The 24,188-nt window shown below is 36.3% G+C and overlaps 1 protein-coding gene across 2 annotated transcripts in view; it reads right to left on the bottom strand.

Moving 5' to 3' along the window:
• TRPC3 (transient receptor potential cation channel subfamily C member 3) overlaps nucleotides 1-24,188 on the bottom strand; it is a 72,314-nt gene that overhangs the window by 5,062 nt on the left and 43,064 nt on the right. The window contains exons 8-11 of one of the 2 annotated variants that reach the window (XM_042982686.1): nucleotides 23,053-23,248; nucleotides 21,532-21,741; nucleotides 20,164-20,211; nucleotides 18,263-18,346 (exon numbers count right to left, since the gene is read on the bottom strand). In XM_042982686.1, the coding sequence (XP_042838620.1) occupies nucleotides 18,263-18,346; nucleotides 20,164-20,211; nucleotides 21,532-21,741; nucleotides 23,053-23,248 (538 nt within the window). The remainder of the gene's footprint in view (nucleotides 1-18,262; nucleotides 18,347-20,163; nucleotides 20,212-21,531; nucleotides 21,742-23,052; nucleotides 23,249-24,188) is intronic. The other variant, XM_042982687.1, reaches the window with a different exon arrangement.

The following is a 24,188-nucleotide window of genomic DNA, read 5'->3' as shown; positions in this document are numbered from 1 at the left end:
GTCCACTAACGAAATTAAATAATGAAATTAGCCATAGCCACACACAGCAGTATGGATGAATCTTAGAAGCATAAATGTTGAATGAAAAATTCAATTTGCAGACTTCACAAAGTATGAAACTATTCTTAAAAAGCTCAAGAACAAGTATATCTATATAATGCTTGGTAGGAATATTTGCATTATGTAGCAAGTCTATATTTGAAAAGAAAACAAAAGCAAGAGGCTGAGAAACCCAAACTTCAAGTTAGTGATTACCTCTTAGGTGGAGGCAAGGGGCGGGCCAGAGAGAAGCAATGAAGTAGAGGCCATGGACAGATAATGTTATCATTCTTAGGCAGGTGGTAGTTTCCATAGGTGTACATGTAATTTTAACTTATTATGTGTTATACACATTTTTGTGCATATATCAAATATCACATTAAAAAATAAAAGAGGGGGAAGGCCTGAACTGAAATGAAAATATAGTAGGAATAGAAAATCTGTCTTAATTTTTAGGAAGTGGAAATTATGAACCTAAGTGACCCATTAGATGCCAAGCTCAAGAAAAGGATAAATCTAGGAATATTCACAATGTCTGTCTCAAAGAACAACAGATCAAGAGAGAGCCTATGTTATTGAAAAGGAAAAATCCATTTTACCAATCACAGTAAAATATAAAACCTATTGAAATCTGTGAATGTAGACTTTAGGGCAGACTCACAGCCACGTGGATCTTGGCCTGGATTTGCTCATTCCTTCACCAAACATTTATTGAGAGCCAACTCTGTGCCGGGTACTGTACTAAATGCTAGGGATGCAATAGTGAACACAACTTCTACTAATAAAGTTTCAATGGAACAATTCACTATGATGGGTGAACATATCAGGGATCTAATTTAGTTTAGGGGACAGCAGAGTTGATTCCTATAAAAAGAAAATACAAAGAAATGTGTATCAGTTAAAAGCAGCTTGAAAGGTGGTAATACAAATCAGCAGGAAAGAAGAGACTATTCAACAAATAGTATTGAGACAAGAACTATCCTTATGGGAAAATTAAAATTAGATCTCTACACCTCATACACCATAAACAAAAAAGTTTTTAAAGAGTCAAATAGACAAAAGATCTAAATGTAAAAAGCAAAATTTTGAAAAGAATAGGGAAATAGTTATTGAAAAAGCTAAAGGAAGGGCATCTGGGTGTCTCAGTTGGTTGAGTATCTGACTCTTGATTTCAGCTCAGGACATGATCTCATGGTTCGTGGGTTCAAGCCCCGTGTAGGGCTCTGCACTGACAGTGTGGTGCCTGCTTGGGATTCTCTCTATCCCTCTCTCTCTGCCCTTCCCCTCTTATGATCTCTCTCTTGAAATAAGTAAATAAACTTAAAATAAAAAGGAAAAAGCTAAAAGAAAGGATGAGCTATAAGGAAAAGATTAATAAATCTGACTATATTAAGACATTTAAAAACTTTTATGCAAGAAAATACCAATGAAATGCAACCTTATGTCAAATGGTATTTTTCCGGTTGTCCTGGAATTGTTGATAAATCCAAAACTGATGAGAAGGGATACTAAGTACTCCATGGTCTAAGACCAAGCTGTCACTACCAATTGGGACCAGCCACCTCCCATTAAGACTTACTGAGAATTGCTAGACCAGTACTTACCACCAACTTCCTTCTCACCCCACATAAGTAAGAGGACAGAGACATGGGAGGGATCATGGACTTCTGGAGAGGTTATTCTTTTTCCTGGGTGGAAGGGAGGTGGTACACCTCCACTTCCCAGAAGCTAAGGAGGGGGGTGGAAAGCCAAGGCAATCACTCATAAAGATCAGAGTTGCCTAAACAAAAGGCCTGGTATCTTGCTTCCAATTAAATGTCTATTCTGGCAAACTTGCTGACCTGCTCCTGGCAATTAAGTCAGGGGGAAAAAAGAACTGAGATGAGAGAGGAACAGCCTTTGGGTCAACCTGTATTCTCATTATTTGGCAAAAGGATTAATTTCCACTATATTGGGTGGAAGGCAAGAAGACATCTCAGTGGGAAAGGATTCAATAAATGGGGCTGGGAAGATGCGCTATCCTTTTGGAAAAGGTGAAAATTAGATGTGAACCTTAAATCAGAGTCAGATCTCTGCTTCAGGAGCTGTGCAAAAGGAAAGTAGTTTACATGGCCTTTTCAAACCCTCTAAACATGCCCCAACCCAGTTAGAGAGAGGCAGCACATGGGTGTCTGCCACAGTCAGGATGTTAAAACTTGGTCAACATTAGAGCAGTAGTGACCGACAAGGAAGAAACTGCACCACAGTAAGCTCAAATGAAAAGATGCCTGCCCTCTGGCTTCTTCTTCCCATTCCACATAGCAGAGGATTAGCACCTTGATGAGCTAGCAGGGGGAGATATGTACAAAGTAGACGACAGCCTTTCTCCACTAGAGACATGGAAATGTTTAGCTTATGCTAAAAAAAATAAGAAGAAGAGCTTTAGATTTGATTTGAAGATTTATACATCAAAATAAACTTAACTGTCTCTTTAATTACAAAAATGGGACTTTCTAATAACCAAGTCACTGGAATGTTCTGGAATCTTGACCAGAAGTTGTAAAGAGATCCTCCATTCAATGGAAAAGAAGAGTTCAAAATAGGACAGTTAGTGGAAAATTATTGAAAACAAAGTTATTTTATATGGGTTAAGACTACTTAATGAACCCATTACACAAAGTTAAAAGACAAACCAAAAAGTGAGATAAGTTGTCGGCAAAACACATCAACAAAGAATCAGTAAGGAGAATATTACAGAATTTTGACAAGTCAATAAGACAAATGGCAAAATAGAATTAGGCAAAGGAATTCAAATTCACAAAAAAGGAAATCTGAATGACCAACAAACATAGGAAAAGATGTTCAATCTCACTAGTACTCAGAGAAGAGTAAATTAATGAATAAATTCACACCTATGAGTTTAGCAAACACTTTTTCTCTTGAAAAAAATTCAAATCTAAAGAAAAGTTGAAAGTAAAATGAATTCACATATACCCTTCACCTAGATTCACCGATGTTAGAAATTTGCTACATTGCTTAATCTCACTCTCTGTATTATTATATTGCTAAAGCATTTAAAAATAATTCTGAGACATCGTGTCCCTTTATCCCTAAATACTTCGATGAGTATTCCCAAAGAACAAGAATATTCTCTTATATAACCATGCTACAATGATCAAACTTCAAAAAAATTAACAAGGGAGCAAAAACCATTTAATACATAATCCAGACTTTGTTTCATTTTCCCAACTGAGGAACAACACTGTTTTTAGATGTTATGTATCTTTAGTCTTCTTTAATCTGGAATAGCTCCTTGGCCTTTGTTTTTCATGATGCTAACATTTTTGAAGATGTACAGGGCAGCTATTTTTAGTAGGCAAAATTTTGAAAATCTGTTAATATCAAGTCCTTCTGAGAACAATGAGAAACTCTCATACCCTGTTGCTGGAAATATAAACTGATAGAACTATTCTCAGGTATGTAATCCATAAAAAACACAAATGCATAAAAGGAGACATTTACTAAGATGTTCACTACAGCATTATTTATAATACTCAAAAATGGAAAATAAGCTAAATATTCATACAATGGATTATACTGTAGCAGTGAGAATAGAAAACAAGATATACACATATTAACATAGATCATTCTCAAAAGCATAAAGTGGAAAAAAAGCAGAATATGTAGTATATTATTAATTTATGTATATTTCAAAAACACATAAAACCAGTCCATAAAGGTATGAGTGTACTCATGTAAGTAATAAATATATAGAAGAAAACATGGCAAGAACTCGCATGAACTTCAATATAGTGAAGATCGCTGGGGAGGGATAAAGGCTATTGTAATAGAGTAGGCAGGGGAATTTTGTTGTATCAAAAAATCCTTACAAAAAAGGTCCAAAAAGAATATTGTAAAATGTTAACATTTATTAAATCAAGATGGTAGTGGCACAGATGTCTAACAGGATATTTGTGGTACCATTCTGTGTTAGAAATAGTTCATAATTAAAATTCAAAATCTAATAAAATCAAAACTACTAAAGGGGATTCTGGTTGGCTCAGCTGGTTGAGCATCCTACTATTGATTTCATCTCAGGCCATGATCTCATGCTTGTGGATTGAGCACTGAGGCAGGCTCCATGCTGGGCATGGAGTCTGCTTGAGATTCTCTCTCTCCCTCTTTCTCTGTCCCTCCCCTGTTCTATCAAAAAAACAAACAAACCAAAAAACAAAAAATGAGAAACAAAAAACCAAAAACAACCAAAAAAAAAAAAAAACCCCAACAACATACAACTACTAAAATATTCTTCTGGGTAGGTTTTTTGTTTGTGTTTTTTTTCTTTTAGAGAGAGAGAGGGCACAAGTGAGTGAGGGTGGAGAGAGAGTGGGAGAGAGAGAGAATCCCACAAGGGAAGACAGAGAGAGAGAGAGAGAGAGAGAGAGAGAGAGAGAGAGAGAGAGAAAGAGAGAGAAAGAGAGAGAGAGAGAGAGAGAGAGAGAGAGAGAGAGAGAGAGAGATAGGACTCGTGCTCACCTGAAGTGGGGCTCAAGCTAAACCGGTGGGGACTCAAACTCATGAGCTATGAGATCATGACCTGAGCCGAAGTCAGATGTTTAACCGCCTGAGCCACCCAGGCATCCCCTAAGTAGAGGTGCCTATCAAATTGATGTGCCTCACCAGCCTGGGCATTCATTCCATCTTCAGCAGCAACAGCCCTTAATTATAATAAATAAACAAATATTTTTCACTTCTACAAAGCTGTAAAAACTTTAGTTAATATAAATAGAGAATAATTCAGAGCTTATAAGGGTCTTGTTTAGAACCATTCAGGAATGTGTTATTTAGAAATCTTACCTCCACAAAAAATAAGATTGCTTAAAGGGAGACAGAATGGGTTCAGAATTTTAAAAAATCTCTTAATGTGAACACATGTCTTTAATAGCTGAGTGAACTTAAGGTACTTAACAACCTCTCTAAGCTTCCAGTTACTCATATAAAATATGGGAGGGGGTAATAAAAACTTATAGGTTGTACAGATTAAATAATAAAATGCATCTAAAAGTAGAATTTCTGCTTAGAAAATGTTAGTTCTTGCTAGTATTATTTATAAAGATAAAATTTGAAGACTAAAATATTGCTACCCACATTCTCTAGTATAATAACCTATAAAATATTTAACGTTATCCAAAACTATGCTTAGAAAAAGTCTATGACTTCAGCTCAGGCCATGATCTCATGGTTCCTGAGTTCAGGTCCTGCACTGGGCTCTGTGCTGACAGCTTGGAGCCTAGAGCCTGCTTCAGATTCTTTGTCTGCCTCCCCCACTTGTGTGTGCGCTCTCTCTCTCTCTCTCTCAAAAACAAACATTTAAAGAAAAGAAAAAAAATCTATGAAAATGTATATTTACTTCCAGAAAGGAAGAGGAAAGTACAATATTTTAAAAATTAAAATGAGTTCAGCTTCCCTAGAAACACCATGTAGAAAGTTACTCAGATTACACTCCCCATTGAAGGGAAAATAGGTAGATATATTACTATATCTATTCTATATCTATATCTATAACTATTACTAGGGAAAATTGTGGTTATAGGCTTAAATTTTTCCCCTCCAAAATCTGGTGTGTTTAAAGCTTTCCATTTATCCCACAAAAAATATTCATTTTTTTAAAATTTGCATCTTAATATTAATAGCTTAAATATATTTATATCTACCACTGTACTAAGTTTGAGCTTCTCTATAAGGCAAGAAGACACCTGATGTTGGATTGAAATTAGTTTCTCCACACATGACACTACCTGGTAATAGTTCATCCTTTAGTTCATATTGGAAAGATAATTCATGAATTCCAAAATGATGTGGAGTTCAGACAAGGGACAAAGGTTAGCTATTTCTATTCTATTAGGTAGCTTGTCCAGTGAACCCAAGGCAGTACTGTGTAGCAGTTAAAAAAGTGGGTTGCAAGGGCAAATTGCCTGGATTTGAGTTGCTAACTACATTATTTACAAGCTGTGGAACCTTGGTGACTTAGTCTGCATAATGGAAATGTTAGAATCTACATGGTAAAAGAGATAATACAGGTAAATTACATAGTAGGTGTTCAATTAGTATAACTATTATGCTCTCATTATCATGTATATTTCTATAAAGCAAATCTTGATTAACCAATATTAATAATGCTTAATAATACTACAGGCAAGGATCACAAAATTCGTATGTGGCAAGTAAAATTACCATTGTAAATATTACCTTTAAATTTTCAACTGATTCCTTAATCAAAGCCAGTACCCAAAACAAAATTGACCATTAACAAACTCATTATTTTTCCCTCTTGGTCAAGTTACTAACTAATGGAATAGAAGTCCACAGTCCACAAACCTCCAGGAATTATCCAAATTTCTTGGTATGATCCTATGAATTACTCCTTAGGGTAGACATTGTGACTTTTGTAGAGTAGATCACAGATTTTCTCTATCCAGAGTGTTGAAAGCCTAGATGGTAGTTACCTTAAAAATTACCTCTTGCAAACAAATCTGAGTTCATTTTTTAAACCTTCATTAAGACTGGGAGAAGGACTGGAATGTGGGTAGTTGGATATATGGGTATGTCCCTCATTCCCAAAAGGGAGAAGGACTGAAATGTGGGTAGTTGGATATATGGGTATGTCCCTCATTCCCAAAAGGCATCAAACCTTTTCTTTTCAGTTGCTTATTTTTCACTAATTCAAATTCAACTAACACTTGTGAAGAACTCCTTCAGATACTTTTACATTCATTTTCTCATTTAATCCTACAGAGAAGCCAAATTTGACTGTCCATGAGTATTCCATAATATGAATATTAGAAATCTATAAAGTATGACTGTAAGGTAAGACTAGTATGAACAAATATAAAGAACTCAGAAGTAGAGAGTAGAATTTGAGAGAGGAAAGGGACCTTGGAAGTCATGTGTTTTTCATATTTTCATACCACTCATTGTGAGACATCCTGATCCATCCCCATTGCACAGCCTCTGAATAAACATCTGTGATTCAGAGCCTGTTACTCTTTCCAGACAGCTGGTTTAATCTATTTTTAGACAACTGTAGCAGTTAAAAAACAATTCTGTTGTATTGCATCAAATCTGCTTCATTATACCTTCTAACCACTAGTCAAAGTTCTGTTCTTTAGAGAAATAGAGACTAGAATTGCTTCTACTTGATGGGTTTTTAAATATTCCCCTTCTATGGGTTTCCCAAGGTTCTCATACCATTTTATTTACATTTCACCTATGCCACATTTCACAGGGTTGTGTGAATGTTCATCTATTTTTCTTTCCTTCCCACCTCAATCTTGAAATTTCACTCCAGGGGAGAGATCCTTGAAGGCATGGACTGTATCTTTGTATCCTTGTTACCAGGGACCATGCATAATAGTGGGAGTCCGTAATGTGCCATCAACCTCATTATGAATGAAGCTTAATGTGAATGTCTCATATTGCCTCCTTTAGAGAAAAATGCCATGTGCCTCCAGTAAAACCAAGCCACCTATGGTAGCCTTAGTGGTTCGGACTAGGGACCATCATGTGGGCCAAAGACAGTATAACACTACGTTGGCGAAAGGAGTTCCCAAGCTGAAGAAGGTAGTTAAAGCAGAGCTGCTACAAGAGACACCAGAGAGAATAGGACCCAAGAACCTACAATCTTGTGTCTGTGGAGTCTTAGAAAAAATTCCCATTTCTTAAAGTCACTTTAGCATATCCATGTACCTTTAACTTGAACTTTTCATGAGCAGAATTCAATCATAGCTATCTCTCCAAGTCCTTATGTTCTCCAGAAAAAATCATCTCTAGTTTTGTAACATAACAAAAAAATATTTACACACATAACAAAAATGACCTCAGCACACTATTAATAATTAATGTTAATATAAATAACACTGTAATTGATCAAAGTATTTTTGAAACTCTTCCTCTGTTATACTTTGAGGCAAACTTGAGTCTCTCTACTTTTGAAGTAATTGTTTTGGAGAGGAAACACTCATTTGGATGTAAAACACGTAAGGTGCAGCTGGAGACAGCCATGTTTTTTTGAAGATGGATATGACTATTTTTGAAAAAAAAGTAGTCATATGGCACTGAGTCTTATTAATAATTATCTGAGTTTAATAATGAAAATGAAGCAATTTTTGTGTCTTATAAACTTATTATAAAAGTAATTCTTTAGTGATATTCCAAAAATGTTCTGAATTGTGGTAGCACCATTAGAATTAGAGTATCCCAAAAGGTCACCACTTTGAAGAAAATAATCCCCATTTAGCAGATTAAGATCTGGGATTTCTTTAAGTAAGTCATATATTATAATTACACTGCATGAAACAAGAATTCATTAAACTAAAACCAATTGTTATCACTCATGGAATCCATAGTAAAGAGATTTTATCTAAATATAATCAAGGCATTTATATGAAATTTGATTCATCTGTGAAGTTTGATAGCTGATTTAAACCTTTTTTCTCAGAGTTTATTTTTATACTATCAATTTTGGAGCACCACAGAGTATCATGCTACAGACAGGGAATTCTTCTCCTTATAAAATACGAAATGTACGGCATTCTGGAGCCTCTAGGCAGCGTAGCAAAGATCACCTCGTATAGAAGCAGAACAGTTTTCAGACACAAGAAGATTGAATTTGACAATAAATTTGGGAATTTCCCCCACTTCTTCTAAATCATTCAAAAGCAACAAGGAGAATAAGAAACAGAAACACAAACTCCTGTGATGCATCCATACTCTTCTTTAGAAATGTCATATGAAAAATCAAATGAGGGTGTGAGGAAATGCCAAAGACAGACATTCATGGCTGAGAACTTCCCTTGACCTTTTGACACAAAATCTAGAGAAGTTTGGAATAGAAGAGTGAAGGAGAAATTATAAAGGAAATCCATATTTGCTAGATGTATTTCGTGAGGTGGAGAGGGAGAGTCTGCCTTGCAACTGACTAGTCTTGTATTGCTATTTTCTGTTAGGGAAACATAAAGAAAAAATGAACTCACAAATACAATCCTGTGCCCATAGGAAAATTCTATTAGCTGTGAAGGAGGATCTGGAATTCTCTAACACCACTCCAACCTCCTGAAAGCTGCTGATCCAAGAACTTACTTCGTTTAAAGCTGAGTAATGGATTGGGAGTTAAGATGACAGATACTAGGAGGACTCTATGCTAGCCTCATCCCTTGAACACAGCTAGATAATATATATCCAATTATTCGAACACCTAGGAAATCAATCTGAGGACTGAGAGGACAAACTCACAACTAGGAGAAAAGAGGCCACATCGTGGAAGGTGGGAGGTGCAGAGACATGATTGGGGTAGAAAAGAATTGCTGGTGCTGTGGAGGGGAGGGAACCTGGATCAGGGAGACAGGAGAGAAAGAGAGAAAAAGAACAGGACACAGGGCACTGCACAAGAAAAAATACTTCCCCAAAACCATTGGGGAAATGGGAACAGGGAAAATGAGAAGAGCTGATTATCGCAAGTTTTTACAAAGAGTGGAGCTCAAAGTCTGAAGTTTCAGAAATCTGCACCATAGCTGGGTGGAGCCTGGTGGGCATAGAGGGGCTCCTGTGCAGGAGAGAAGAGGACCGAGAGTGGACAGCATGGTCTGAGGATCCCCTGCATCACACTGGAAGAGACAGTTCCCCTTCTTGGAATGCATTTGGGAGAGGTGGCACTGCCTCTCAGAGGACAAAAGAGCGGTCAGGCACCAGTGAGCTGCCCCGTTCACTAGCATACAAGCAAAGACTCCTGCTGAGGACAGCTAACATGGACACCAGCTTTTTGCTGCACTTTACCATAAACTCCAAGCCCCTGTGCCTTTGTGTAACAGCGCTTTGGGGACAAACTGTCGCCAGCCCCAGTGTGGCAAGACCCTCCTCGAGAGGATCAGCGGCATTTGGTCCCCAAAATTTGCAGTTTTGAAACCCAGCCAGTTGAGATAAAATACAGGAGTGGGAAGATGGCTCAGACACAGACAGGGTGAAGGCAAGGGATCTGAGGGATGCCTGGTACACACAAAAGGAAATTGTTCACTCTTCTGTGAGGGTTTCCTGAGAAGTGGCAGGCACAAACTCCCCTCTCTGGTGTCAAGAGAGCAGGTTGGTGCCATTTTTCTCCCCCGCATCAGCCCAGACAGGCTACAGTGATCAGCACAGCACCCACAGTGGAGGTTTCAGCTGCTTACACCAATGCCCTCCCTCCTGCACTCTGTAGGTTCTTTTTTTTTACTAGAGCAAGTGTCCCTGAGATTGAGAGCAGTAGGGAGCCCCTCCCCCAGAAGATGAGCACAAATCTCCCGCGTGCACCAAGTCTACTGACCATACAGTGCTGCAATTTCAGCCCTAGGGCAAAGAGGATCTAGCCTCTTTTAACAAGAAGAGTAAAACACACCTAGTTAAAATGCACGACACAGTAGACAAGGTCCAAACAAGTCCCCGCTAAAGGCAAGGACAAACTCTACAGAGGACTGACCTGAGGGAAACAGCAGCCAAAACACAACAGCAGCATGCACACAGAATATATCAGAAATACTTCCTGAAGCACCAGGCCCTAGACAGTATATGACCTCTTCTTAATACAGCCATTACTTTCAGGAGTAGGAAACATAACAGGCTTTCCTAACACACAGAAGACAGAGACCTAGAAAAAATGCCAAGACAGAGGAGTTCATCCCAAAAGAAAGAACAAGAAGAGATCACAGCCAGGGATCTATTCCTGTACCCGAATTTAAAACAACAATCATAAAGATACTAGGTTGGCTTGAAAAAAGCATAGAAGACACCAAGGAGTCCCTTACCACAGAAATCAAAGACTTAAAACTTATCAGGCTGAAATTAAAAATGCTAACCGAGATGCAAAACTGACGAGATATGATGACCACAAGGATGGAAGAATCAGAGGAACAAATAGGTTATAAAGAAGATAAAATTATGGAAAATAATGACGCTGATAAGAAGGAAAAAATATTAGATTACAAATGTAGACTTAGGGAATTCATCAATTCCGTAAAGTTTAGTAACATCCATATCATAGGAGTCCCAGAAAAAGAGAGGGAAAAAGGAGAAGGTTTATTTGTGCAAATTAAACCTGAAAACTTCCCTAATCTGGGGAAGCAAACGGACATCCAAATCCAGGAGGCACAGAGAACTCCCATCAAAATCAACAAAAGCAGGCCAATACCAAGACATATCATAGTAAAATGTGCCAAATAGATAAGGAAAGAATCTTGAAAGCAGAGAGGGAAAAGAAATCCCTAGCCTAGAAGGGATGACAAATAAGGTTAGCAGAAGATCTCTTCACAAAAACTTGGTAGGCCAGAAAGGAGTCGCATGATATATTCAATGTGCTGAATGGGGAAATATACAGCCAAGAATACTTTATCCAGCAAGCTTGTCATTCAGAATAGGGAGATCAAGAGTTTCCCAGAAAAACAATAACAAAAGAAGTTAGTGACCACTAAACCAACCCTGCAAGAAATATTAAAGGGGGACTCTTTGAGTGGGAAAGAAAGGCCAAAACAACAAAGACTAGAAAGGAACAAGAAAATCTCCAGAAACACCAACTTTACAGGTAATACAGTGGCACTAAATTCATATCTATCAATAATCATTCTGAATGTAAATGGACTAAATGCTCCAATCAAGAGACACAAGTTATTAGAATGATTAAAAGAAAAAAATCCAAGACCCATCTATATGCCACCTACAAGAGACTTATTTCAGACCTAAAGATACCTGCAGATTGAAAGTGAGGGGATAGAGAAACATTTATCATGCTAATGGATGTCAAACAAAAGCTGGAATAGCCATACTTATTTCAGACAGGCTAGATTTTAGACCAAAGACTGTAACACGAGATGAAGAAGGGCCCTAGGTCTAAATAAAGGGGTCCATCCAACAAGAAGATCTAACAATTATAAATATTTACGCCCTCAACTTGAAAGCACCCAAATATATAAATAATCATAAACATAAAGAAACTCATTAATAACAATACAATAACAGCAGGGGACTTAACACCCCACTTACAACAATGGACAGATCATCTTAAGTAGAAAATCAACAAGGAAACAATGGCTTTGAATGACACACTGGACTGGATGGACTTAGCAGATATATTCAGACATTTCATCCTAAAGCACAGAACACACATTCAAGTGTACATGGGACATTCTCCAGAAAAGAGCACGTACTGGGTCACAAATCAGCCCTCAACAAGTGCAAAAAGACCGAGATCCTACCATGCATGATTTTCAGACACAACACTATGAAACTTGAAGTCAACCACAAGAAAAAATTGGGGAAGACCATAAATACCTGGAGGTTAAAGAACATCCTACTAAAGAATGAATGGGTTAATCAGGAAATTAAAGAAGAAATAAAGAAATACATGGAAGCAAATGAAAATGAAAACACGATAGTTCAAACCTTTGGGATGTAGCAAAGGCAGTCATAAGAGGGAAGTGCATAGCAGTACAGGGCTACATCAAGAAGCAAGAAAAGTCTCAAATACACAATGAAACCTTACATCTAAAGGAACAAGAAAAGAAACAGCAAATAAAGCCTAAAGTCAGAAGAAAGGAAATTATAAAAATGAGAGCAGAAAAAAATGATATAAAAACAACAACAACAACACCCAGTAAAACAGGAGGTGGTTCTTTGAAAGCATTAACAGAATCAATAAACCCTTAGCCAGACCTATCAAAATGAAGAGAAAGGACTCAAATAAATAAAATCACGAATGAAAGAGGCGTGATCACAACCAATACCACAAAAATACAATTATAAAAGAATATTATGAACAATTATATGCCAATAAATTGGGCAATCTGGAAGAAATGGATAAATTCCTATAAACATATAAACTACCAAAACTGAAACAGGAAGAAATAGAAAATTTGAACAAATCCATAACCAATAAAGAAATTGAATCAGTAATCAAAAATCTTCCAAAAAACAAAATACCAGGACCAGATGGTTTCCCAGGGGAATTCTACCAAACATTTAAAGAGGAATTAATATATTTTCTTCTCAAACTGTTCCAAAAAGTAGAAATGGAAGGAAAACTTCCAAACTCATTCTACGAGGTCAGCATTATCTTGATTTTAAAGCCAAAGACCCCACTAAAAGGGGAACTACAGGCCAATATCCCTGATGAATATGAATGCAAAAATTCTCAACAAGATCCTAGCAAATTAAATCCAAGAGTACATTAAAAGAATTATTTACCATGATCAAGTGGGATTTATTCCTGGGCTGCAAGGGTGGTTCAATAATCGCAAATCAATCAACATGATACACCACATTAATAAAAGAAAGGATAAGAACCATATGATCTTAATAGATGCAGAAAAAGCATTAATAAAAACCCCAATAAAGTAGGGATAGAGGGAACACACCTCAATATCATAAAGGCCACCTACCAAAGACCCATAGCCAATATCATCCTCAATGGGGAAAAACTGAGAGCTTTTCCTCTAAGGTCAGGAACAAGAGAGGGATGTCCACTCTCACCATTATTATTTAACATAGTACTGGAAGTCCTAGCTTCAGCAACCAGAAAAAAAAAAAGCAATAAAAATAATCCAAATTGGCAAGGAAGAAAGGCAAACTTTCACTCTTCACAGATGTCATGATATTCTATGTAGGACTCCACCAAAAAATTGCTAGAACTGATACATGAAATCAGTAACATCACAGAATATAAAATCAATGCACAGAAATCTGTTGCATTTCTATACACCAAAAATGAAGCAGGAGAAAGAGAAATCAATGAATCTGTCCCATTCACAATTGCACCAAAACCCATAAGATACCTACAAATAAATCTAACCAAAGAGGTAAAAGATCTGTACTCAGAAAAGTATAGAATACTTAGGAAAGAAATTGAAGATGATAAAAAGACAGAAAAACATTCTAAGCTCACGGATTGAAAGAACAATGTTCAAATGTCTATACTACCCACAGCAATCTACACACTTTATACAATTCCTATCAAAACACCACCAGCATTCTTCACAGTGCTAGAACAAACAATCCTAAAATTTGTATGGAACCACGAAAAACCCCAAAAGCTAAAGTAATCCTGGGAAAGAAAAGCAAAGCTGGTGGCATCACAATTCCAGACTTTGAGCTCTATTATAAACTTGTAGTCATCTAGACAGTATGGAACTGGCACAAAAACAGACACACAGACCAATGGAATAGAATAGAAAACCCAGAAATGGATTCATCAACTATATAGTCAACTAATCTTTAACAAAGCAGGAATGAATACCCAATGAGCCAATCATGTCTTTAAAATAAGAGCACCAAAGGCTGAGGAAAATATTGTGAGTCAAAAAAGGAAATGATATATAAGCTTGAAAGTCTTAAAAAGAGGAAGAAGAGAATTGTCACAGAAATGAAAGGTAAATTTGAAATAGCACATATGAAGACAAAGAACAATACAGTATGAGAGAAAAGGAGCCAAAGGAGAAATGGATAAAAAATTCAACTGGAATAGAGTAAAAGTGGTTGCTACAGAGGACAGGCAAAGACGACTCAGCAGGCATCTAATTGGATTCTTTAAAGAAGAGACCCAAATAAAGGAACAGAAAAAAATATTTCAAGATATGATATAAGGATATTATTCAGAAATAAAAGAAGACTGGAATGTATAGATTGAAGAGCCATACTTTGTGCAGGAAAAAATACATACAGATTCACCTTCAGAAAAACCAACAGCAAGTCATTGGACTTAGAAAATGAATGAAGAAAATGTGGGCATCCAAATCAAAATCTCAGGTCAATAGTATAAGAAAAACAATCCGGCCTCAAACTTTTCCACATCAGCATTTTATTCTAGGAGCAGTGGAGCAATGTTTACAAATACATTAAGAAAATAAAGTCATATCTAAGAATTTTATAGCAAGTCAATATAAATATATAGAAAATAGAAAACAGTTTAGAATATAAAATAACTAAAACATAGTTCCCATGAACTCTTTCTGAAGAAACTAAAGACAAACTTTAGTCCACAAAGGAAAATGATGGCAAAAAGATCCGTGGCATGTGCCAACTCTGTGGGACTAAAATGAAAACAAATGTGGGTTAAAATCCTGACCAGCACTTTGGCATAAGGATTACTCTGAAGTCGATTAAGAAGCAGAAAACACAGAAAGAGCTCACTCCCCCTCTCCTATCTGCCTAAAAGCAAGACATAAATTTCCCTTTGTGAAGGTCTTCCCTCTCCTTGTTCCAAACCAGAAGGAATTAAAACAACCATCATCACTGGAGACAGAAAGTTGGCACAGGGTCTGCACAGGAAAACCTTAATAAAGCAACCCTAATCTTCCATTGGTTTTCTTGTATACTTACCTTCCCACAATTTAGTACCCTTTAGAGCCCAAACCTGTTTCCTTTGTCTTGTCGCTTCTACCCAAATTTACCCTTTGTTAAGATGGTATGTAAGCTCCCAATTCTAACTACCCCCTTGCGTTACTCATCAGGGAGTTCTCCTGTGTGTATGCATTTTGCTTTTTATAAATACACATGTGTTTTTTTTCCCTCATATTAATCTGTCTTTTGTCAGTTTAACTGACAAAACCTAATGGGTAAAGTTTTTTTCCTCCATCACAGTTGTAATGATTTAACTAATAAATGTTAGGAGAAAGGGGAAGTGATAAAAGATAAAATAAACACATTGATTCTCTCATATTTTAGAGCTGGAGGATCAAAAGATAAAACTTGAAACTTGTAAATCAAGTAACAGAGACAGAAATATATGTAAAGACATAAAGATAAGCACCAAGACAAATAACATAATCATCTCAGCAGAGACTGACAATTCTCTTCCCTGTTGTTTTTTGTTTTTTGTTTTTTTTTTTAGCTTGGCAAATGGCCCCTAGGAATTAAGATATTTCCCAACCTCCCCTGCAGATAAACTGTGCAACTTTAAATAAGTTCCTTATAGGAAAGAGGCATATCTTTCTTTCCTATCACCTTCTAAATGTATTTTGGAATGCATAAATAATAGCCAGATTTCCAATAACTTTCTTGGAACATGAAGCATGTTAGACTGAAAGCCAGTCATGACACAATTATATGCTATAAAAGCCTTGGTCCCTGAACATTGGTAGGTAGCATACCAGTCCTGGGATGACCACCTCTTGACTTCTTGAATAGGTGAGTGGAATAAATTTCTATATATATACTTTACATAGTGGTTGGTATTTGGTGGTTTTGTGAGGTTTGCACCAAACTTAACATCCTAATCAATACAAACAACAGGAGGACGACTTTATAACGATACTGAATACACAAATGAAGATCTGAACAGTTGGAAAGGTATATCATGTTGTTGAAAAGGAAGCCAGACATTATACAGAACTCAATTTTACTTAAAACAATCACAAAAAGAACAGAATATTTTACTACCTACACAAGCTGACTCTAAAGTTCAAACAGAAATAGAAACAAGAAAGAATAGCCAGGATATTATGTAAAATAAGAGTCCTGAAGTAAGGACATATGTATGTGTGTGTCTGTGTCTGTATATTTTATTTAACTTTTGTTATAAACTATAATAATTAAAACAGTGTGGTTCTACAACATATGGAAATCCTAGAAATAAATCTAAGTAGATAAAGAAATTTAGTAAGTGATAAAGGTGACATTTCAAGTCAATAAAAAGATATTTATTCAACACATCCAACTATATAATCATCTGGAAAATGAATAAATTTGGATCTCCACCCCACACATTGCATCAAAATATATTCTATATGGATCATATATTTTCATCTGAAAAGTAAAACCATAAAAGTACTAAAGAAAATATGTGTAAAAAATTTCTCAAGTATTCTTACGTGGGGGAAGATCTTCCTAAACAGGTCAAAAATCTAAAGCGATAGAAAGTTTGTAGAGTTGACGATACAAAAATCATAAAGTTGGGTGAAAATATTAAAAATATATACAAACAGAAAAAAATTCTCAACTTGTATCACAGGCAAAGGACTAATTTTAAAAGAATTATTAATTCTTCAAATATTTCATAAATGAATTCCTCTTTATAACAAAAAACCCATCAAGAAAAGTAAACATGTGGAATACTAAATATTAAAAGATGGTCAAGTTCATTCATTACAAAGAATGCCAAGGAAGACTACACTGTGATACCATATTCACCCATCTATTTGACAAAGATAAAAAACCTTTGGTAACACGCTGTTAGTGCATGAAGGAGGAAATGGGCTCTTTCACACATTTATCGTTAACACTATAAATTGGTACAAGTTCCACCAAAATCAGTTTGATAATAGCTAAAATATTAAAATGCCTATATACACTTTAACCAGACAATTCTATATGGTTGTGCATGTTTCAAATGTCATATATACGAGGTTACTTACTGCAGTGTTGCTTATAATAGCTAAATATTGGCAATATCCTCTATTTCTATCGATAGAAGACTGATATATTAAATGTAAATATAACCATATAAATGGAATATAATGTAGCCATTAAAAAGTAAGACTTTGACAATCAGTGTGCCAAGCAATTTGCAGGATTTGCTGCTTCCAAGACGAGTGTACAAAGAGCACTGTACCCATTAAGTGACATAACCATACATTACAAATTCCTGGATCTTCATTCTTGTGATCTTGTGATCTCTAGATTTCATCAGAAATCTACAGATTTGTTAGTCAAAATGATCAACCAGATGGAAAAGAAAAGCTACAACCTCATCTAAGTTGGAAAATAGTGTTCAAATGTCACATCTAATGTCAAAATGCAAAAGATATTTTAAAGTAGCACTAATGGAACAGTATAGCCTAAGAATCCATTGGAAAAATGGATTACCTAGAGAAATGTTATCAGGTTTCCATACTGTGAAAGCATTATCTTCCTAATATACCATATCTCCCACTGCTTCCCCAGCTCAAGGTATGTGAGGATGTTCTTTGGAAGGTGTGGCAACACTTTGCTTTTAATATCACAAAGGAACTCTTCTTCCTCAACCAAAAAAATGAAGGATGTGGGACTCTGATTTCTAAAGTCCCCTCCTACTAACATACTATTTTTTCCCTGTTCTGTTCTATCCTCATAGTATATCCGAAGAATATAATTCTACTCACTACACACACACACACACACACACACACACACACACACACACACACACAAGGAATTACATACGGATAAAAAGATATGTCTACTGAATGCTTACCTGATAACGTGTTGGCTGGTTGAGAATGCTGTTAAAACTGTGTGATTCAAAAACTCTTGAGTTAGACTGAGTGAAGAGGTTTAACTAGGAAAAAATACAATTAACCTAGTAAATTAGAATACATTCATTTGTAAGTCAAAAATATAATCTATATTCTCATTGATAACATTTCTGGAGTCAACATTTCCAAGGAAAACTTTGTGGAAGTGGAGTTTTATCAGTGATTTAATAGATTTTCAAAGGTAAAAATGAATGCAGCAACATAACTCACATTTATCAAAATGTTTATAATGTGCACTGCAACAGAACTGCTTAACTGAAAACATTTTTAAAAGTTGGCTCATACTAAATGTAATTGTCCCTGAGGACTTGTGTGCTTAATCAAAATGTATTCACAGCATCTAGAAGGTAAGGATGCATAGAAGGAACTGTCTGCTCCTGAGCCTGTATTCCTCTCCTACACTCGAACAGGAACACACTACAAGTTCAAATGGTATCATTTGGTATTTTGTAACACTGAAATACGAGCAAAAATAACATGTATTTCTAGGTATCTTTGCCTTATACTGAGCGAGATTCATAACTTTCAAGATAATTGGGCTTAAAGAAATTTTTTTTCTTGCTCTCTCTTTAGAGTTTAACTTTAGAGTGGGTAGAAAGAGACAGTAAGAGAAGCACACTGTTACTAGCTACTTTTTATGTATGTGAGCAGGGCCTGCCTCTTTCCTTTGGGCAAGCTGCTACCAATACAGTATGATTCAAAGGCAGGACCACCTATGCGAAAATATGTATTCACCCCACCACCTGACTTCCATGATCATTACTCAGGATCCTATGTGTGGGCTGCTAAGAGGAGGTGGCACAATCTTGCCAACAGAAAACCTTAGCTAATAAAATTAATTCTTCTATTTGCCACTAGAGGTCAGTATCTGATTGTTGACTGAGGTTAGTTTTACAGGTTAGCGCGTTAAGATTTCTTGAGGCTCCTTCCTCTCTTCTAAAAAGAGAAAAACAGAGACATATAATTTCTCCAAATTTTTACCAAATTCAGTATGCAGAGAGTATTTATTAATATTTATAATACAAATAATATTAAAGAGATTTAAACATCTCCACGCACAATTTAAAAAATAAAATTAAAATGGCAGTTTTTAACTAGATATGGGGAGATTGGGAAGCCATGGCTCATGGCTTCTGAGAGATCAGTGCTCAACTTTTTTTCTATTTCCAGCCACCTCTCTGAAAAAAGCCGTTCTTCCTACCAATGGTGTAATACAGGCAGAAGAGGACACCATAAATAGAGCACTTCTGCTCCCCTCACATGCATTTGAGCAAGCTGCATTTCCTTTACAGAGGTATAGGTAGCCACAAGACAGACATCTGAATGTGCTCTTCTTCCCCTGACAGTATTTCTCCCCTTCATTATGATACTCTTAAGAATGGAGTCCGTGAAATCAGTTGCCTACAGAAAGAAAACTTTAAGGTGTGAGTGCAAGAGCTGTGAGTTCCCACGCTCTCCAGAGGCTTCCGGTTTTGAATAATAAAGCTTCAGTTAATAAATCCCCAGAGAAACAAAGCACCTTCAAAACAAAGTCAATTTCAGTAGTGGAGGGAGTTGCCCAGGATGGCAATTAGAGCCTGGCCCATTTAAGAGACTAGCCACCCTGTCTCTGAAGGAGCAGCCCATGGGGAGGAAATGGGCCAGTAACCAAGCCATAGCAGTAGGTGCTGGGTATAAGGCAGCCATGTGCAGTAGAAAGAGCGAGGCATCTGATGCTGGAAAACTTGGATTTCACACCTACTCCACACAGGCCAGCTAGCTCCCCTGACCTTGTGTAAGTACGCTACTTTAATGGTTTCAGTTGTCTTATCTATAAAATGGGAATAATAATAATACCTACCTCACAGTGTTGCATGAGGTTCAAATGTACAGCAAAGCACTTTGTAAACTGTGAATGAGGAAGGGCACTGATATTTGTTGAGGCTGGAACTTTGTACATCTCATATCATCCTTACATTAATCCTACCAAGTTTTCTCTCTTTCAGATGAGACAACTAAGGCTCAGAGTGATGAAATGACTTATCCATGTTACTTGAAAATAAGCCATAAGCACCAGAATACAAATCCTGGTCTGACATGGAGGCTCTATTCTTTACATTGTACTCCTTCTCACTGTGTACATATGAGGTACTATTTGAAATCATAGGATGACACAGCCAAATCAATGCCTTGGAACATAATAGCCTTAAGAGCCCATGTCCAAGTCAAATTTAAAAAGGTTTAAAAGGCCACCTTCCTAAGGAATAAGATGCCAGGGTACTACAAATCTTGGAAATACACATTTTTTTAAAGAAAGAAATTAAATTGCAATAATCTAGTCTTTTTTCTCAACTTCAACTGACAAAACTTATCCACCTCTGCTCAGAAAGGTCTGTACTTTACAGAGTAACATTGCTATCTTGTGGGCTCCCAAGGTATGACAAGAACAGATCATTTTCACAACTTTAGGCAAAAATTAGTTACTAGTATAAGTAACTCCACACATTTATTCCTGTTATGTCTTGCTCCCTTATTATCTGAGGTCTGCTCATCTCCTCCTGTGTCCTATACCAATTCTATCTCTGCAAATTAAATTCATGATAATAACGTATTGTCATAAAACTCATCTTTGTTAAAATCAAAGTATGACTCAAACTAAAATCAAAGTATGACTTACCCAGGAAAACTTTGGGACAAACCATTCTTATTTATAAAAATGGTATTTATGAAATATCAAATGGAATATTTGAGGATGCTCTTAGGCCTGTGTTGATTTTATGATATTAAAGAAAAAGGTTACTTAGCTCGATAAAGAGTTTCTACAAATAAGAAGAATATGGTGGTGGTAAACTATATATGCAGCCAAGAGGAAAATGTGAAGTTAAAATTCTTTAACTTCAAAATAACGATTGAGAAGGATGGAACACAAAAATACAAAGTGTTTTCTAACAATAACTTTCCTGTTTACTTTTAACAAGTTAAAAAAGTGTTTTTGTTTGTTTTTAATCTGGCACTTTGCATGAAATTCTGACCAGAAGTAACGCATAGACTAAGTGACTTCTTGAAACATTGTGAAGATATTAAGTGTTAGTCTATGAAAGACTATGGAATGGATAGTAACTTTCAACATCTTCTAAGTTCATACATAAAAATTACCGAACAAACATCAAAAGACAAGGAGAAAGACAAAACATTCATTGCAATGTCTTGGTAAGTTTTTGATACGTACCCTGGACTTGGAGTTACCCATTCCCATTTCTATATCCTTCTGTAGCCGGCTCCTTCTGCATTTAGAGAAGTTAATGATCCTCATGACGAAATAAACAAATGACTTTGGACTAGGAACTAGACTGAAGGGTGGAGGTAATGTTTTTCCATCATCAAAATAAGATAGCCAAAGTTTTGAACGGGCAAACTTCCATTCTACGTCACTGTCATCCTGTATCACAAAAATAGAAAAGAAACAATGTCTCATTTTAAAAACTAAATATTCTAGTAATTGATTCCAGTAGGATCATACAATGAACCTAAATTATGCTTTTGAAATAGATAAGTCACTTATATACATTTATCTGCATATAACTTCTATTGGCCTATATAATATTCTTAGTATTGTTGTCATGATACCCATCTTTTTAATTTTTCTCTTCCATATGCCTGTAACACCTGAAATTTAACCAGAGTGTCCCACCCCCCAGCCAAAAACAAAGCAAAAATGCAAGAAAAATTCAGGGTCACGGAAGGATGAAAACATTAACTCCTCCCTTCTTCCCCACCTCTGCCAATTCCTCATAATCAATGGTACTTCATCAGTCTTTACCCACCCTCCCTCCCTCCTCATCTAGACCCATCCAAGGCAGGCTATAGATACACCATATTATACTTTAGAGCAAAGGGAAAAGAATAGCACTCAGACGAATTGCACTTTGGATGTCGTGTCTGCCATCTGTCCTCAAATGTCACATAAGGCCCTCGGTGGACTATTCTTGTCTTGTATCTCTTTTTATCCTCAGTAACAGCCCAGAGTGATGGAGAGAAAAATGAAGAGGAGGAAGTTCAAAGGTGGAAGAAGTTGGCTTGTTCATTTCACCCTGCCATTACCACACTCAAGCAGTTATTCAGAGTGCCACAGTTTCCATTTCTGGGGGACCTAACTTCTGCTTTGAGAATCTATGTGTTTTCTAAAACACACACAGAGACTCGGAGGTTTAACAAATAGCAAAATACTAAAGAGATACTGAATACGAACCGGAAGGATGTAGGAAAACATACATACAATGATGAAGGAAGGCACCAAAGCAAGAGCAATCCAAAACATGAAGTAAAATGACTTCTAGAATACTAAAAATTCTGGCTGGATACAGGACATCACTGATGTTTGCCAGACATCTAGTAATTCCTCTACTAGGATCTTTCAGATGGTTGGCCAGCTAACCTAGGAAAGAATAATTCCCCTATAGTCAGTACTTCTTCTAGCCATTAATTTCAAAACTTCTGAAATATACTCTAAGAGGAGGCAGCATGATGGCAAATTCATGGGGACCCCTGCTGTGCTCCTAGAAGACACTAGAGCCTGTGAGACTATCTATCCAGGAGAGAAACACAGAGAAATGTCCAGGCTCCTTCTGCTTAGGTATAAGCCTCTTTATTGACATGAACTGGACATCCACCAAAGGGCACAAAAACAGATGGAGGATATTATTAGAGTGAGATGGCAAGAACAGATACCATGGATAGAAAGCAGGTTTACCTCAATTTCTTGATATGAGCTATTAATCATAGCAATTAACATGTTGAGTAAAACGACCACCATAGTTACATTGTATATTCCATACAGAACGTAGCCAATATTCTCTATGAATTTGTGATCGTATTTGAGCACAACAGAAGTGACTTCAGACAACCCAAATATTGACCAAAACAGTGTCTTGAAACTTTCTTCTACACTGTTGAAAGAATAAGGTCCACAGTAAATAAACAGTCTTCAGTATTAAAATCAAAAGAAAAACAAGTTAGGGTTTGAATACTGTAAAGATGTAAAATGCCATCATTAAATATCACAACAAACACTGAGTATAATTATTTTATTATAGTATTTAACAGAAATTGTTCCTTCAGGGGTTTATGATTAGATGTTGCCAATGTCTACCTTTTCTGTAAATTATCTTCAAGTGAAAACTCCCTGAACTCAGCAGGGGAAAGGTAAAGTCATGCCACAATACCCATTCCTTTCTCCTAAAGGATGGAAATTTGGGGTTTGATTTTATAGGTCATTTAGACCTTTAAATCAGGTTTTCTGGAGTAGAACAAGGTCAGGATTAAGATGATATACTCACTTCAAAAAAAATATGTACAAACATATTCCCTGCACTGTAGTAGTAGGGAAGAATGAAAACAACCTAAATATCTATCAGTAGGGGAGTTGGTAAATAATTCCATCTATATAATGGATTCCTATGTAGCCACTGGGAAAATGAGACACATCTATCTTCATGTGTTTATATAAAATGGTATCTAAGAAGTACTGAAAAATAAGATACAGCAAGTATGAAATAGTCTACAATTTGACTAAAAAGGAGTTTACAAATACTTATATTCTTGTTTATATATAAAATATCTCTGAAAGTATCCAAAAAAAAACATTGCCTCTGTGAACTAAGGAGATATGAGAGATTGGGGCCCAAGGGTAAAGAAGGGGGCATGATTTTCACTGTAGATACCACTCTATGAATTTTTTTGCCACAAGAATATATTACCTAAAAGTTACATTTAACTGCAAATGAATAGGAGGGAACAGATTGCAAGATTCCTGTTCTTTTCATTTATATAATCTACTCCCTGATTCTTCCATAACAGCAAGTAACACTTAGGCCCTCACCTGACTAA

This window comes from Panthera tigris, chromosome B1 (assembly GCF_018350195.1).
Source record: "Panthera tigris isolate Pti1 chromosome B1, P.tigris_Pti1_mat1.1, whole genome shotgun sequence".
Taxonomy (NCBI): domain Eukaryota; kingdom Metazoa; phylum Chordata; class Mammalia; order Carnivora; family Felidae; genus Panthera; species Panthera tigris.
Note: the sequence above shows the minus strand (reverse complement) of the source record. Positions and strands in the feature narration are given on the sequence as shown.